Source organism: Oryzias latipes, chromosome 22, assembly GCF_053564925.1.
Source record: "Oryzias latipes strain Hd-rR chromosome 22, Olatipes_Hd-rR_3.1".
Lineage (NCBI taxonomy): Eukaryota > Metazoa > Chordata > Actinopteri > Beloniformes > Adrianichthyidae > Oryzias > Oryzias latipes.
Genome location: NC_136258.1, coordinates 12,270,865 through 12,286,002, shown reverse-complemented (window position 1 = coordinate 12,286,002; position 15,138 = coordinate 12,270,865). Strand labels below are relative to the sequence as shown.

Sequence of the window (15,138 nt, the reverse complement as noted above, 5' to 3'; positions counted from 1 at the left end):
CCCACAGACAAAAAAGAACAGGGAGATAAGAAAAGGTTGCAATAAACCTTGGAGTTTAATTATAGAAAACCCTCAATAAAAGTTCTTTCCAGCCTTAGTAATTGCACCTCAGTTAAAATCATTGCTGTTTTAATAATAGTAATTCTTTTAACAATAATAAAACTTACTGAAATATGTATTTTTGATCATTTTATGTCTAATTGCATTTCATTCTGCTCTTCCCAATTGCTAACAAAGACCTCTGCCCTCCCCTCCCATACTGTTTCTTGCTCTGCCACTGCCTCCAGATTGTTAACATTTGCCATAAATGGCAGGATTAAGGTTAGATTACATCTTCCCAGAATTTTTTAGATGAGCCAAGATTGCTTTTGACATTTCGAGCCACTGAAACTCCTAATCACGGATGATGGTTATTTTATGTTTGACTGCTCTGTGTTTGTCTTATGAGCCTTACATGCAAATTGTCTCAGAATGAATCCCTTCACTCAGTGCTTGCCTTGACTCGCCGATGCCAGTTGCCCCCACATTCTCAGCAGAGAATGTTTTACCACAAAACCCAAATGCCTCTTTATGAGGTGGGGGTGGATAAAAGCAGTTCGAGACTTACTGTCAGGTCATGTGGAAGCTAATGCAACAACACACAGATTAGACATTTCGTTTTTGAACTATTGCTGTTTATACCAATCACATTTCATTTACATGAAATCTGAAAGAAATAAGACAAAGTCTGATTGGTCCAGAGCTACTTGATAACAATTTAATTTTAATTAATAATTAAATTAATTTAATAAAAGGATAAATTTTTCTAAGGAGAACAGTTTACCTGCACAGCAAATACATGGTGTTTATTTGTCCAACAAGTGAAAACATGATTCAATCCACTTTTACAGGAATTGTCTGCCTTTAGTAACTGTCACCACAGACAACCTGAGGTGGAACGTGCCTAAAGAGGTTATATTTGGCAGCCAAATCCTTCTACACCTGAGGGTGAGTCGTTTTAGCTGAAAGCCAGAGTGGTTTCCAGAGATTGTTTCTTCTGTCATCATCTCTTCTCCAAAAAAACTTTTTAGAGCCCTTATCTTCAACAAGAAATCAAAACAATGTACGCTTTAAAACGTGTCTTCACTTTAACCACCAACTTTGTTTTCTTTATGTAACACAATAATAGTTCAGAATGAAATTGAAGAAAAAAAACTCACTTTGAAATTTTAACATTGAATTCTTATTTCTCTTACATTTCAGAAACATTGAGAAAAAGTCTGTCCTGTGCTCAATCTGTGGAGGTTGCAGTCAGCTAAGAACGTCAACTTTATAAAGTCCTTTTTTCCAAATGAACGATCCATCCGTCCTCTTTGCTTCAGTTAAGTGTACATTGACACATACATCCACTGAAAATAGAGAGAATAGCAGTCCATCTGTTTAATATTCCAGGTTTTCAGTACAACTTAATACACTTTTTTTTTTACCTCTGACTCCTGAAGGGTCATTGTTTTCCCATCGGACAGCTGTTTAAAGATTTCTGTTGAGAGGCACACATTCAAACTCCTTGAGCTTTAATATTACCAGAACGTTCTCAAACAAATCCATCAATTTTCTTTTTGGGGTCACTGATGCTGGGGCCTATCCCAGCTACTGCTGGGCAAAGGTTGAATCACCATGGACAGATCACCAGGCTGTTGTAGGGTCACACATTTACTCCTACAAAACCAGTTTTGGACTGTGGGAGGAAGCTGGAGTGCCTTTAGAAAACCCACACATGCACAAAGTGAACTCCCCACAGAAATGTTCCAGCCAGGATTCGAACAAGGGCCTTCTCAATGTGATAATCTAAGAGTGCTAACCACTACACCACCATGGAGCCTATTTCAGATAAATCAAATCTGAAATTCAGATCAAAGAAAATACACATAGAAATGTTTAAATAGACTGTAGGTTCACTTACTGCACATGCATTCTAAGCGCAGGATGAGGCTGATGAAGCTCTCCAGGGTCACATGACCAGAGGAAGCGCTGTAGCGCAGAGCCATCAGATTCAGCAGCTCGTCGTTGACCTTTATTCCTGAAAGGTGAAGAAGGAAGAACTTTTACCATCTGGTTCAAGCTCTCAAAGGAATTTGCAGATCCTGTGATCATTATAGGCAGTTCAATCTTGACAGATGTGATTTTTGCAAGCATAAGTAACACAAAATATAAAAACTAAATCGTACTCTGTTACTCTAACTGAAACATCAAAGAAACATGGTGTAGCTAATTACAAAAAATACAAAACCAGAAAACTTCTCACTTTTAGGAGTTTTATTTCCTTCTTTAAACAGTTATGACACACATATGGTGTTACTTTCTGTTTTGCTGACTTTTTTTGGCCAAACTTTGTGTTGTTAAGTCAGTTGTGCGTATGATTATTATATTACATTCTTTCAGATTTCATTTTCTCCGTAAAAACTTCAAGTAAAGACTTTTCACTTTTTCTGAGCACTGATGTTTCTAATATTTGTTAAGTTCAGCTCCAAAGATTAGTTATCATCTAGTTTATTTCATGCAAATTAGGATCAATTTAGGTGAACTCATCAAAGGCAGATGAAAGGTTCTCAGATAAACATTTGTGCATTTTCCCTTTCATTTTTCAGGCAAAGTTTGAACTGAAATTATTGTACTAACTACTGTTGTGATTGGCACCGTGATTAGGTAGGCTCCTCTCATGACTTACAACATATTCTAGGGCAGGGTTATCATACGTTTAAAAGATATTTGTTTTAGTTTTAAATTACCAACAAGAAGAAAACTGTACTACAGTAATCACTAACCTGGGTTAATGACTATTAGATGGCCAAAATAAATTGACCATAGCAGTATAGAAACTCTGGTCCAGACCAAATGGCACAGTGTGAATAAATCCCATCTTAGATGTGTTCTTTAAATGGAAATTCCGTTAAACCCAGGAGAACCCAAGAACCATTTATTTCTGGACTTTTAAAGTTAATTTGAAAGTTTGTATGTTTGTATTATTTCGGGTGGCAGAAATTAACAGCAGACATAAATAAATAAATAAATAAAAACATACATACATGCATAAATCGAAAAAATGTATACAATGAAAATTTTTTAACCATGTAAAAAGTATGATAACAATTATACGTTTTAATTTTATAATTATATAAATAGTCATAATTAATAAAAAACGTAAAGTCTAAATAATTTAAAACAGCAGCCAAACTTGACCCGTTGGTTCTCCAGGGTTAAACTATAGAACAATATAAGTTAGGTTTTTATAAATTTTAACAACTGTTTTCATCTCTTTACTTCTAGTTCTAATTACATTTGATTAAAGTTTTCAGAGGCTGCAGGTTCCTGCAGAGGAGGAATTTCACTTTGACCCATTCAGATCATATAACAGCCCTGGGATATCTTGGTTGACACACTTTTGTGGCATTATGAAGTAAAGGTCATAACTCCAACTAAGAACAGGTGTGGTGCACAGAAGAATCCAAATTAAAAAAAGGAAAAATGTTAGTATACAGCATACCTGAAGCTATAATAGCATTTCTTAGCTCACTGAGCGAAAGAGTTCCTGTCCGTGAAACATCTGTCTGAAAGAAAATGTCCTGCACAAAACACACTCATATCAACAACGTTACATGTTAGGTTTAAGGAAAAAGCAGCAATTTGATAAGTGTTTTACATTCTACTTTTTTTAAAAATGATTAAACTGGACGAGCTTTCTTTACCTTGAATGCAATAACTTTGTTCCACAGTCGCACAAACTCCTTGCTGTTCAGGCTGCCTGTTATTGATGACTGACAAATATGAAGGAAAAGTGTAAACAAGAATTATGCAGTGAACGGAGACAGATCAAGACTCGAATCATGTAAATTTCTCAGACGCATGGGTCAAATGCAATAACAAAAAGTTTCAAGTGGCTGATGCAGAAACCTACAGGTTTGAAGCTGGTCTGACCTGCATGAAAAATATTTGAAAAAGAAAAATCAAAGACTCATTTTTAAAACCAATTTTTAAACTTTTGTATTAGTTTTCATGACTTTAAATTAGGGTGACAGAGTTGTTCTTTGTCAGAAGAAAACTTTTTTTTTAAAGGGATACATCCATCAGGGCAACCATGCTGCGACAGGCATCGATGCTGAATCCTCCAGATTTTAAGTCTCCTGTAAAAAAAAAAAAAAAAAAAAAAGAGGAAAATAAGTTCAAAAAGTGCTGCTTAGGGATCTAGAAACAGAGAACTCTGAACTCTAACCTTTCAGAATTTGGTCATTCAGGATCTTCTGGAGCTGCTCAGCATCCACTTCCTCATACTGGAAAGAAAGAACAAAAAAGAAGAACCAAAATTAAAGTTTCCTTTGACATCTTTCATCAGAACCAATGTCCAAACTTTCCCGCTAATTTTAAATAGTGTCTTTTGGGATATGAAAAAGTGAAAAAAGTATACATTTTTATAAGTGCATCTGTATCCAATAATAAATCTCAGCTGCCTGAATCTAATTTTATGTTCTACCATGTATCTCATTTTATGTTTATGTTCCATCTCAAGTCTTTAGGTTGGCAGATTACCTTGTTAGAGTGTTGCCTGAAAAAACGTTTCTTTTTTTCATCCTCCTCTGGATTTTTGACTCTTTCGGTCTGCAAATAGAAAAATAGAAAATAACCCAATTGAAAAAACGGAAAGTTAAAGTCTTTCTCATTAAAACAAAAGCATTGTGCACCTTTTCAAACATTTGGCTGTTGTAGTCTCCAGAATTTTCACTGCAGATAAAGATATTAATGCAGGTCTTAATTCACTTTTCTCTCGTCTCAGGAGGGTTGAAAGTGTGAGCATACAAGCCGTGGGTCTCGATCTTGGAGTGGATGGTCAGGAGGAAAGAGGCGCTCTCATTGGGTTTGAAGGTGGACGGAACGATCAGGTACTCTCCGGGCTTCAGCCTGATGAATTCCATCACTTCGCGGGCGTTCATGAAGGTTTTCGTCTGGGCTACAGGTCGCTGCGTGCTGAAAAACGAGGCTGGGAACTTTCCAATCTGAGCTTTGTACTGAAGAACCAAACCAACACATTGCTTTGAAAAATGATTTAAAAAGTGGAAAAAGAAAAAAAAAAAAGAAACATTTTCTTACTTGTTGAGTCACCTTGAAGGAGGTCCAATGTGGTTATGTTGGAGTCAAAGAAGAACAAAGTTAAAAACCGTTTAAGTCATTTTCATTTTTTTCTATATATATCTAAATAAAATAAAATCACGACACTTTTTATTTGTAAATTAACAGCAAACTTTAAAACTTGCGTTTCCGGCAAAATACAAATTTAGCAGAAAGCTCAAGCAGCTCACTGCAGTATTGATTACTAATACTAAAAGAAACTTTTATGTAACAAAGTGTATAAAAAAAGACACAGGATTCCTGCACCTCATTAAAACGTTCAGAAAGAGATATTGACACAGTGCTTTGGCTCTCAGACGTTCATCTGGCAACATTTGTTGCCTGGTGAAGGTTTTTTATTGGAGCTTTTGAAAAGATGCAGGAAACTGTTTTATTTTATATTTTGCTACATTTTCAGTTCAAGGTAACCTGTCTCCTCCTTTCGGATGAAATTGTATGCAACAAATAAGTTAAAGATTCATTTACTATTGGCATAAGTGCTAAAACTCTTAAGGAACATTTCAAAAGACTCAAGTAAAGTATTAAAGTCTAAATTGTCAAAACAGAAATATTGATAATGGTAAATGATTCTACAAACAAACTATCACCCAAACTGCTAAAAACTGTTTGGCTAAACTGACTTAATCAGTTTTAAGATGTGCAAAACATCATCTTAACAAAACAAAACAAATCTGTCATCAATAAATATGCAAAAGAAAAGCTCCAAACATCCATACAATGTCAAAGAAATCAAAGAGTGGTTTCAAAAACCATAGTTATAATGTCTGATTTTAAACTATTAATGTACGTCAATACTGAAAGATTAAAAATGTATATGATCGTTAAAGCTGAAAGTCGTTCAGAGTCTCAAAGAGCAAAAAGAATTTGAAGTTTTCTTTTAGCAAAAAACAACTAAACCACAGAGTTGGTAAAACCAGGAGTGCCAGAAGGAAAATCATGACTTGCTGAACATTTTGATCAGAACAGTTAAGATGGGCTAAGAGTGCTAAAGGACTTAATGGTGCCAAGAAATCAGCAGATGAGTTGAAAATAATTTGCAAAATTATGGTTATATTCAATCTTTTTTCCGATAAAGTAATTTAAAAAAAACAAAGTTTTTATTCTGTATTGAAAGTGACTTGTCAACAGCAGATCCATGTTGTTCCTTATCAAATACTCCCAAAGCAATTTGAGTCTCAATTGATAATTCATTTTGCTTTTTAGTTGGGGAATTTGAAAATGTCTTTTACAATTTCATTCATTCATCTTCTTCTGATTTGTCCCTTTCAGGGTCACTGGGCTGCCGGAGCCTATCCTGGCTGTAGTCAAAGGCAGGGACATCCTGGGCAGGTCGCCAGTCTGTCTGAAATGTTACAATTTCAGATTTCAGAATAACCGTTACCTCAAAGATGGAAAATCCGATGTGCTGATTTTTCACCAGATGTCTCTTCCTCTTGTCAGGTTTTTGAATCAAAGACACAAACGTGTTTTTGCCATCAACCTTCTCTGAAAATTCTCCAGAAATTTGGACTCTAAATTGAGGATTTGTCCAGAAAGTTTCTACAAGACACACAAAGACAGAATTTATTTTCAACGATCAAAGGCAAAATACCAGAAATCACTGCCGGGAAAGAAATCTATTCATCCTCAACACTTACAGACGAGCTGGTTCAGCATATTTACTTCTGTATATTTCTGTCCAGTAAGTGTCAGAACTGGTGTGCGAGTGACCACAACTTGTGCAAATACTTGAACAACTTTAGTGCATGAAGAACAAGACAAAGCAGTTTTATGTGAATACTCTTCACGTAAAACTAGTTATTAAAACTAATTTATTAGAACTAAGTTTGGAGTCAAAAATCTTGGAAATAGTTGGAAAATGTGGCATAAACTATAAAAATAATTCATGTCATCACATATCGACTGAAAAAGAATAAGAAAAAAGTATGCTTTACAGCACCTAATAATGAAATTTAGCAGCGCTGCATTGTTACATTCCAGTTTTCCCATTTTTTTCTGTTATTTTCCTACACTCAAAAAAAGTAAATTACCAGCCGTAGCATAGTATTTCATGCAAACAAGATAATAATTTGTGGGAACAAGATAATAATTCGTGGGAACAAGATATTCATCTGTGGGAACGAGATATATATTTTAATTTTTTAATGTCAGGACATGGGCTCCTTAAACTTGTTATTTGTAAACTTGTTACCTACCAGAAAATTGTATTTTTGTTAATCATATGTGAATGAATCATGTTGAATGCAGGTAAAATTAATAAATTTAATAGTTACTAATTTCAATCATGTTGATCCAACATGATACCATTAAATTGTATTACGCATGTACTGCATATTTTGTGCATATAAGATAACTTTACAAACAATCTTTGTGCTTTGTGCTGTTTAAAAGGAAACAGTAAAACTATCTGTATTTCGAAGTAACCCCTTGCAGTTCATAGAGTCCATGTAAATCTGCCAGCAATAAAAATACACTAAAACAAATTATTGTTGCGATTCACAGACATATTTAATATGTTACCTTATCCATACAGCATGGCATGGCAGTGGATGGGCCGTGTCCATTCATCTGCATACCTTTGTTGTTCATGCAGCCTCCAGCAGTTGTTCCTGGAACCCAGCGGCCTTCGTGCACGGATGTCTTCCACTGGCATGGCGTCTCATCGAGGAAGTTTGGATCCATGCCGCAGATGTCAAGATCACTGTACAGCTTACAGAAGTCCTCCAGTGTCATCCTGTTACAACACGTGTCAAACTCAAGGTCCGGGGTCCAAATGTGGCCTGCCATGTTAATTTATGTGGCTCGCGAGAGCATAAGAGTAATAATTCTCTTAAAATAAATGTTTTTCTTTAGTTGATTTCATATTATTTATATGTAGCTGCTGTTGTAATTATTCAATGTTTGCAGGTCTTATGTGTGTATGCAGACAAATTGTTGTCATCAGTTGGATGCAAGGCTGTGTGCAGCCTTTTTTTGTAAAATGTTACACGTGTAATACATGTTCTTTCTAGCTCAGTTCTATGTAATTTTTCTTTATTCACTTGGACAATTTGATCCTTCATTTATGTGGGTTATGTGGGTTTTGATGAGCAGACAAAATTTAAATGTGTACGATTTATGCTAGAGTAACAAGCAAACATATGTTTTCTATGCAGCTGTAATTGTCACTTTAAACGTTATAATCAATAAATATTGAGTTGTTTAGCATTAAGGAGTAGTAACATTTATTTTTCATTACATTTAGTTACATGTATAACTTATATCTGGCCCTTTGAGGATAACCACTAGGCTGATGTGGCCCTCAGTAAAAAGAGGTTTGACACCCCTGTGTTAGAATGACCAACATATTTGAGTACAAAGGAAAGTTATGCTCACATTTGCCACTTGGCTTAAATACTTACCAGAACTCTCCATCATCGTCAACAGCATGGCACTTTTCCCGATCCTTAGGGCTCACAGTTTGCCACAAAGGGGACCTATGTGGGACAGTGTCACACTTGAGAATTTTTACCAAAACCACAGCCAAATTGTGAAGGCACTCTACTCACCGATCGCACCAGTCTCCTCTCCACTCTCCTGTGCGCCAGGGGTTCCACAAACGCACCAGGTTCACAGGTTTCCCCCGACTCACCAACTGACCAGCAAGTATTAGGTAAAATATTACAAACTTGGGTAAAATTTATTAAATTCTTATTTCTCAGTTGGATTCAGTACCTGTATGACACCAGTCACAGTATAGGCATGTCCCAGCACCAGCCCATTTGGTGACAATGTGTTAGATGAAGTCTCCTTAATCAACACACAAATAACATCAGCAAATTCTGAAAACTATAAAAACTGGATGTCTTTTAAGACAAACGTGCTGGAAACAGAGTGGTAAAAACTGGATCTTTTCATGAAAATGTGAGGGGAAAAAAGCGAAGAATGGAAGATTTTTGCAGCTTCTTTAAGAAACTACAGCTTCTGCAAACAGAGAATTATCAACCAGGAGAACAATCTTGACCCAGATCAGCGCTGACTGTGCACTTAAAGCCATATTGGTGCCAGTGCTGCGCTGGTGAAAAGGTCTTATAGTCTGAATTTTTTTTTCAGGAGGAACGATGAGGCTCATCCAGTCAGGGCCCCCTAGCAAGACCCCTCATACTAGAATCTGATTTGTTGTGGCAACCCCCTGAAGGCATAAGCCAAGACATCAACAACTTTTTATAATCTTATAAAAAACATTGCCTAGGCCTCCTGACATGTTAATCTGTTTTGTTGTTTTTTGTTGCCATTGTACTGTCAAATGCATGTTTTATGTATGTTTTTTTTCTAATGGTTTTGTGTTTTTACTTCTCTTCCTTCTATTGTCTGTTTAGGTTTATGACGCATACTGCTGACCTCTTGGTTAGGTCTTCCTTGATAAAGATCTCAATGGGTCTTTTTCTGCAAATAAAGGCTAAAAAAAAAAAAAAAAAATGACCACAAAATTCCCAAAACATACAGTATAATTTACACGGAAGCCAGTGTTTGACCAAAGTGAGAAAGTTCAATTTTTCCAGCAACTAAAAGAAGGTTGAGGTATTTAAGAATCGGACAGATGATTTCACTTTATTACAGTGTGCATTTTGGAATGTCCGGCTTAGGAATTTGCATCAGAAAATAACAGAAATCAATGACCATGTGTTTAAAAATCCCTGAATACAGGAAAAAATGTGGTTGAATTTTTAATTAAAAAAATTCCCAAAGCTTGAAACCCAAATGCTGTTGTTGAGTTCATGCATCAAATTACTAAACGGTCGTTGTCCATTTTTTAAAATGACTTTTGACTGTTTTTACCTGATGTAAACAGTTAAAACATTTCAGGGACATAAAGGAATTTGATTCATCTGCAAATAACTCTGATCTGGCCAAAGCTTTTCTAAACCCTAAGTGGTTGAAAGGAACATACATGTGAGATACAATTAGGACAACCTGGCAATATTGAAAAAATCTGGACTGAACTGGATTATAACAATTGTTATTTAAGATGGATGCTAATGCTTTTGCTTTTTGTGTGGCATCATGAAATGACCTCAGTTATGGACTATATAAAAAACTAAACTGTATAGCAAATTTAGCTATTTGGCATTATTTTTTATTATAACCATGGAAACATCAAACATTGGTATAATTAGTTGCCCAGCATGGAGGTAATAGTTCGGGCTTGTTTTGTTTTTTTTGTAGCGGCTGATTAGACTTTCAAATACCCTGTATACTAGAAAAAAAGCATTACACTTTTCAAATAGAAGTCAATGACTGCACAAAACCAAGAAGTCACGGAGAGCTGTAAGCAAACAAAAAATTATTCTACTTAAGCAACTTTAGAAATAAATAAACAACAGGACAGGCTTATAGCAGCAAACAGAAAACAGGAAATTCCAGCTTGTCCAACCTTGATTTGCAGGCACATCACAAACACGTTTTAACAAGTTTGAAAAAAAAAAAGTTGTGGCCTTAAGGTTGGCATGTGTTTATGAGGACCAAAGTGTTTATTGGAAATAATTTTCTGAGGCTTTTAAGGAGGTGGTTGGATCAAAATGTCAAAGAATCTTAAACATTTCTTGATGAACAGACTGATTAGTTTTACTCACCCCTTGATCTGTACCGCAGCACATCAGTACTCCAGATTTTCCAGCTCTGCACATCAGCTCCCACAGATTCTGAGGAGGCTCAGATAGCTGGATGTAAATGTGGACGCCACCTGTGAAGTCCATCATGGCCTCAGAAGGCGTTCCAGCTGTCATGTCAGTGTAGGAACCACAAACCCTAAAACAGGCGCATGTGTTTGTTTTTTGTTGACATCACCGGAGAAAGAGAAAAAGTTCTTTATGAAGCCAACACAGTCCTTACTTGGCATAGGCTTTCTCCAGCAGAGCAGGCCAGAATTCATTCTGACTTTGTGACCGCACAAAGATTAATCTGCCGTTTAGGGTGGGCAGCTTATCATCAATGACCACATCCACCCATTTCCCAAACCTCCAAAACTGAAAGTATAAAGAGATGACAATAAAGAGAATTAAAGTTACAACTTTGAACAAACTGAAGAGTAAAAAGGTTCATCAAAGCTAAAAAGGGATCAACTTAAATACTTTTTGGAAAACACATTATTTTAGTAAAGTAGTAAAGTTTTAGTTCTAGCTAATCTCCCACTGTCTACATATAGGAAATAACATTAACCCTTGCATGTTAATAAAAATGTCTCAAATTTGTCCCTGTTGTTAATATAACATTTTTTGGCATAATTTACACATTTTGTTGTTTTTGCATAAGATTTTCTAACTCTGTAGTTTTAGATTTTTAAAAACAATGTAGCACACAAAAAATGTTTTTCTGCTCCAAGAAAATATGTTTGTTTTTTTTAGTTTGTTCTAAATTCACAAATTAGGAAAGCTTAACTTAAAACAGGCCAAAAGATTCAACAACACTGCAAAATAAGGATAGATTTCAAGTCAAGCATTTCTTTTACTAGAAAAAATTAAAAATACATATAAAAAAGAGGAAAATAGAATCTAAATTCAGAAAAATATTAAAAAAAGGTAAGAAAAAAAAGAAAAGGCTGAAACTGCATCATTTGTAAATTTAATTTTTCGGGTGAGGGCATACAATGATGTAGAAGTTTCTTATACAGTATCACTAGCATAACTAGCTGGTTTGCTTCCTTTCTGGTGGGAAATTACCCCTGAGTTGGGTCACCAGATGAGTGACACCTGACCCAACTTGCCCTTTAGGCTAATCTGCACTGACTGATAAGTGGGGTGTGAGTGGGAGGGTGTTGGGTGGGGTGGGTGGATGAGGTGTTTCCTGTCATCATGCAAAGCCCCTTTCCACCCATTAAAGACATGACACTGACATGTGTTGTTATCACTTTCAGGTTGCAGAGATATTTTAATGCAGCAACCCTCGAGATCTACCACTCTGCCTGTGTTCTCCCTCTCCATTCTCCTCTTCTCTGCTGACTCAGGTGTTTCCTCAGGTTGAGGGGTAGATCTGGAGCGCGAGGGTTGGGTAGCTTTACACTAATGCTTACACATTAGCTTCTGGATACAGTTTGAGGCTCTTTTCTTGGTTTACAATATCTAAACTTGTCTTGGCTTCTTATCAGTTTTACCCGAAGACTACGGTAAGTTAAAAGACTAATGCAGTTATTTATTTAGTTGCATAAGCAGTAGATTAACTAATTTACTAACTTCTATCACTGACAACACTTTTTCATTAATTTTTTTTAAAAACTCCTATGGATTTGTTCTGTAAGAAAATGTTTGTAAAGATTATAATTAGCTCATCTGTTCTATTCTAGGATCAAACTGAAACACAAAATAAAAAAAAATGTAAAAAGTGGTTTAGAGTCTAAAAAAGTTTTTTGCTACCAATATTTACCCGGAAGTGAAACAATCCGCAGTAGTTCTGGTCAAATGTTTGCTCAAGAGGAACCACCTGGTTGAAAATTTCTTTTTGGAAGGTCAGAGCTCCAATCGATGCGAGAAACCAGCAGTTTCCTGGTAAATATCAGAACAGAAGAAATGTCTGTAAATCAAATAGTAGGCACTTCATAAAGATATAATTAAAACAAAATAAGATTTTTCACCAACAGTTCCTTGACCAAAGTCAAACCTAGAGACCCCGCGAAGGACAAAGGAAGGATTAGCAGCAATTTTCTGGAACAGAAAAAAAGCTGTCAATGTAAAACATTTTTTTTTTTTTTATCTTTAGGGAATAAATCAGACATTTATTTTATTTTGCAATGATATCAGGATTGTAGTCTGTTTTGGTTGAAAAGTACAATGTATCGATGTGGATCCTTTAAAGTATACAAACATGTAAATTCCATTTAATTCATGATCTATCCTAACAATACTTCATACTTACTTCTAAAATACTGAATACAAATCTCAGCACCACTTACTGCTGGTCTCAGCCATTCCACTTTGGCCAGGTCGGAGGGGCTCAGAACCCCCTCACCGATGGAGCTTCTTTCAGGTGGGAACGTTTCATCAAGGAACTTTACTCTTTGAGAGAGGCAGTACTTTGCCAGCTGCTGGAAGTCTTGGTCAAACACTCTGTAAGGGGTTTTCAGGCTTCCATAACCATCTTGTTTGTGACGAGCTTCCATGATGTTCAGACACACGCCGGGGGGAGGCATCGCTGCGATTTTCCGGTTCTGATTAGACAAAAATAAATGAGAAAAATCTTTTTAACAGACTTTTCTGGGTTCACAAAACCAAACCTTAGTTTAGGGTTTCTTCGAAAAGACCTATTACGTATTTAATTCTCTTTTTTAAATTGCAGTATATAGAAAAGGCTTGTTGTAATTTTCTGTGAAATGGTTTTACATTAACTCTTATGTATGCACAGCAACAAAGATATGAAACTGTGAAAATAGAACTGAGATAAATGTTTTTTGTCATCATTCCAATAAATGACAGGATACCCAAAAAGCTTGAACTTGAATTTGTTTTCCTTTAAACTTCTCTTAAAATGAAAGTTATTCTTTTTCAAATATTTCCAGATTCGCGACCTTATAAGGGTCATTTTTCCTCCTTTCCCAGTCAACCAGAAGAAGATTTTATGGATGTGATTTTACTCAAAGATCCATTGAAAAAGAGCTCAATTTCTACAACACATCATAATCTTTTAAATATTGAATGTACCGCTACATTGGATCATCTGAAAGAAGCCTGGAGTTTGGACTTAACAACAACAATTACGGAAAAACAGTGGATAAAGGCTCAGCAACAGGTTGATTCCTCATCAGTGTGCAGCAGACATGGTTTAATCCAGTTCAAAATCCTTCACAGATTGCACTTGTCCAGGAAAAATGATCAAGAATGTTCTCAGGAGTGGACCCTTCATGTGAACGTTTTGGACATGCTTCTGCCTCACTGTCCCACACATTTTGGGACTGCCACAAAATCATTCCTTATTGGACAAAAATATTTGAAATATTGTCTCTAATATTTAAGGTTAAACTCCCATTGGACCCTATAGCAGGATTATTTGGAGTGCCAACTACTGGAATTTGTTTGACAGTAAACGAAAAAATGTCTTAAATTATGTTACCCTATTGGCTAGACGTCTAACCCTACTTAATTGGAAAAGCAAATTTCCGCCCCAACACATCTTCATTTGGTAAGAAACATAATGCAATACTTAAATTTAGAAAAGATTAATGAAACATGGCAACCATTTCTTGATTATTTCAATGGTATATAGACAAGTCAACCTCTACTTAAACACTTAATAGTAAAATAAGCAGGGTTTTTTCTTTTCTCTTTTCTTTTTTCTGTTGCCCTTTTATGTTGTTATTTTGATATTGTACTGTCTGAATTGTTTGCTGAAAAACACAATAAAAAAAAAGAAAGTTATTCAGTATTATGAACACTGTGCTTGCCATAAACAGTCAAAGAGCAGTATGAATTTCTGTCGCTGCCCCATAATGCCGACCTAAAGGTTTTAGTCTTTATCGGATTAAGAAAGAACGGTCTTACCTTTTGGATTCACAGAGGAGTGCAGAGAACGAGTATATGGGCTGAATGGTGGAGGCAAAATAAAGAGAAGGCTTGGTCACCTGGTGTTATGTACCTGTATTTGCTATCCACAAACATGTAAAACAGTTGAACAAAGTTCACCTGTGTTTATCAGCAGCCCAATCCTCCCACTTCCTGCTTCTGTTAAACGCAGAGAACAACAGAGAAACTGACGTTTTTTACAACCAGTTGTGTGTTTCTCTATTGTATGATCACATCCTTGTAGGCTTCTGTGGCATCTGTTTCATTGAGTTACACTAAAAGTAGAGGACTCTTTATTTTATCTAAGCCTTGATATGCTTTGTCTGTTAAAATTTTATCTACAATGTGTTTCTCCCGGGGTGGGAGGTGGGGGCACTCCATTAGCGATAAGGTGAGGAGCTTAGTCACCCAGGAGGAGCTCAGAGTAGAGCCGCTGCTCCTCTGCATTAAG

The 15,138-nt window shown here is 36.0% G+C and overlaps 1 protein-coding gene across 1 annotated transcript; it reads right to left on the bottom strand.

Moving 5' to 3' along the window:
* Window positions 1–652: 652 nt before the first annotated feature.
* Window positions 653–14,802, bottom strand: LOC101156866 (calpain-2 catalytic subunit). Its single transcript, XM_011493089.3, has 22 exons — window positions 14,667–14,802; window positions 13,085–13,339; window positions 12,767–12,836; window positions 12,559–12,677; window positions 11,032–11,165; window positions 10,773–10,947; window positions 8,875–8,949; window positions 8,709–8,794; window positions 8,562–8,636; window positions 7,737–7,894; window positions 6,542–6,699; window positions 5,122–5,133; window positions 4,831–5,039; window positions 4,716–4,755; window positions 4,564–4,632; window positions 4,250–4,307; window positions 4,099–4,160; window positions 3,726–3,794; window positions 3,524–3,602; window positions 1,943–2,059; window positions 1,467–1,519; window positions 653–1,388 (listed from the first exon to the last, which is right to left on the bottom strand). The coding sequence occupies exons 2-22, from the start codon at window positions 13,319–13,321 to the stop codon at window positions 1,362–1,364; spliced, it is 2,082 nt and encodes a 693-aa protein (XP_011491391.1). The 5' UTR covers window positions 13,322–13,339; window positions 14,667–14,802; the 3' UTR covers window positions 653–1,361.
* Window positions 14,803–15,138: the final 336 nt, after the last annotated feature.

Excerpts from the sequence above, each read along its gene's own strand:
- LOC101156866 (XM_011493089.3), bottom strand. The coding sequence starts at position 13,321 with ATGCCTCCCCCCGGCGTGTGTCTGAACATCATGGAAGCTCGTCACAAA. Across the intron at positions 3,603-3,725 it reads ACAAAGTTATTGCATTCAAG|GACATTTTCTTTCAGACAGA; the intron begins GTAAAGAAAGCT and ends TGTTTTGTGCAG. Across the intron at positions 2,060-3,523 it reads AAATGCTATTATAGCTTCAG|GAATAAAGGTCAACGACGAG; the intron begins GTATGCTGTATA and ends TTCACCTTTCAG.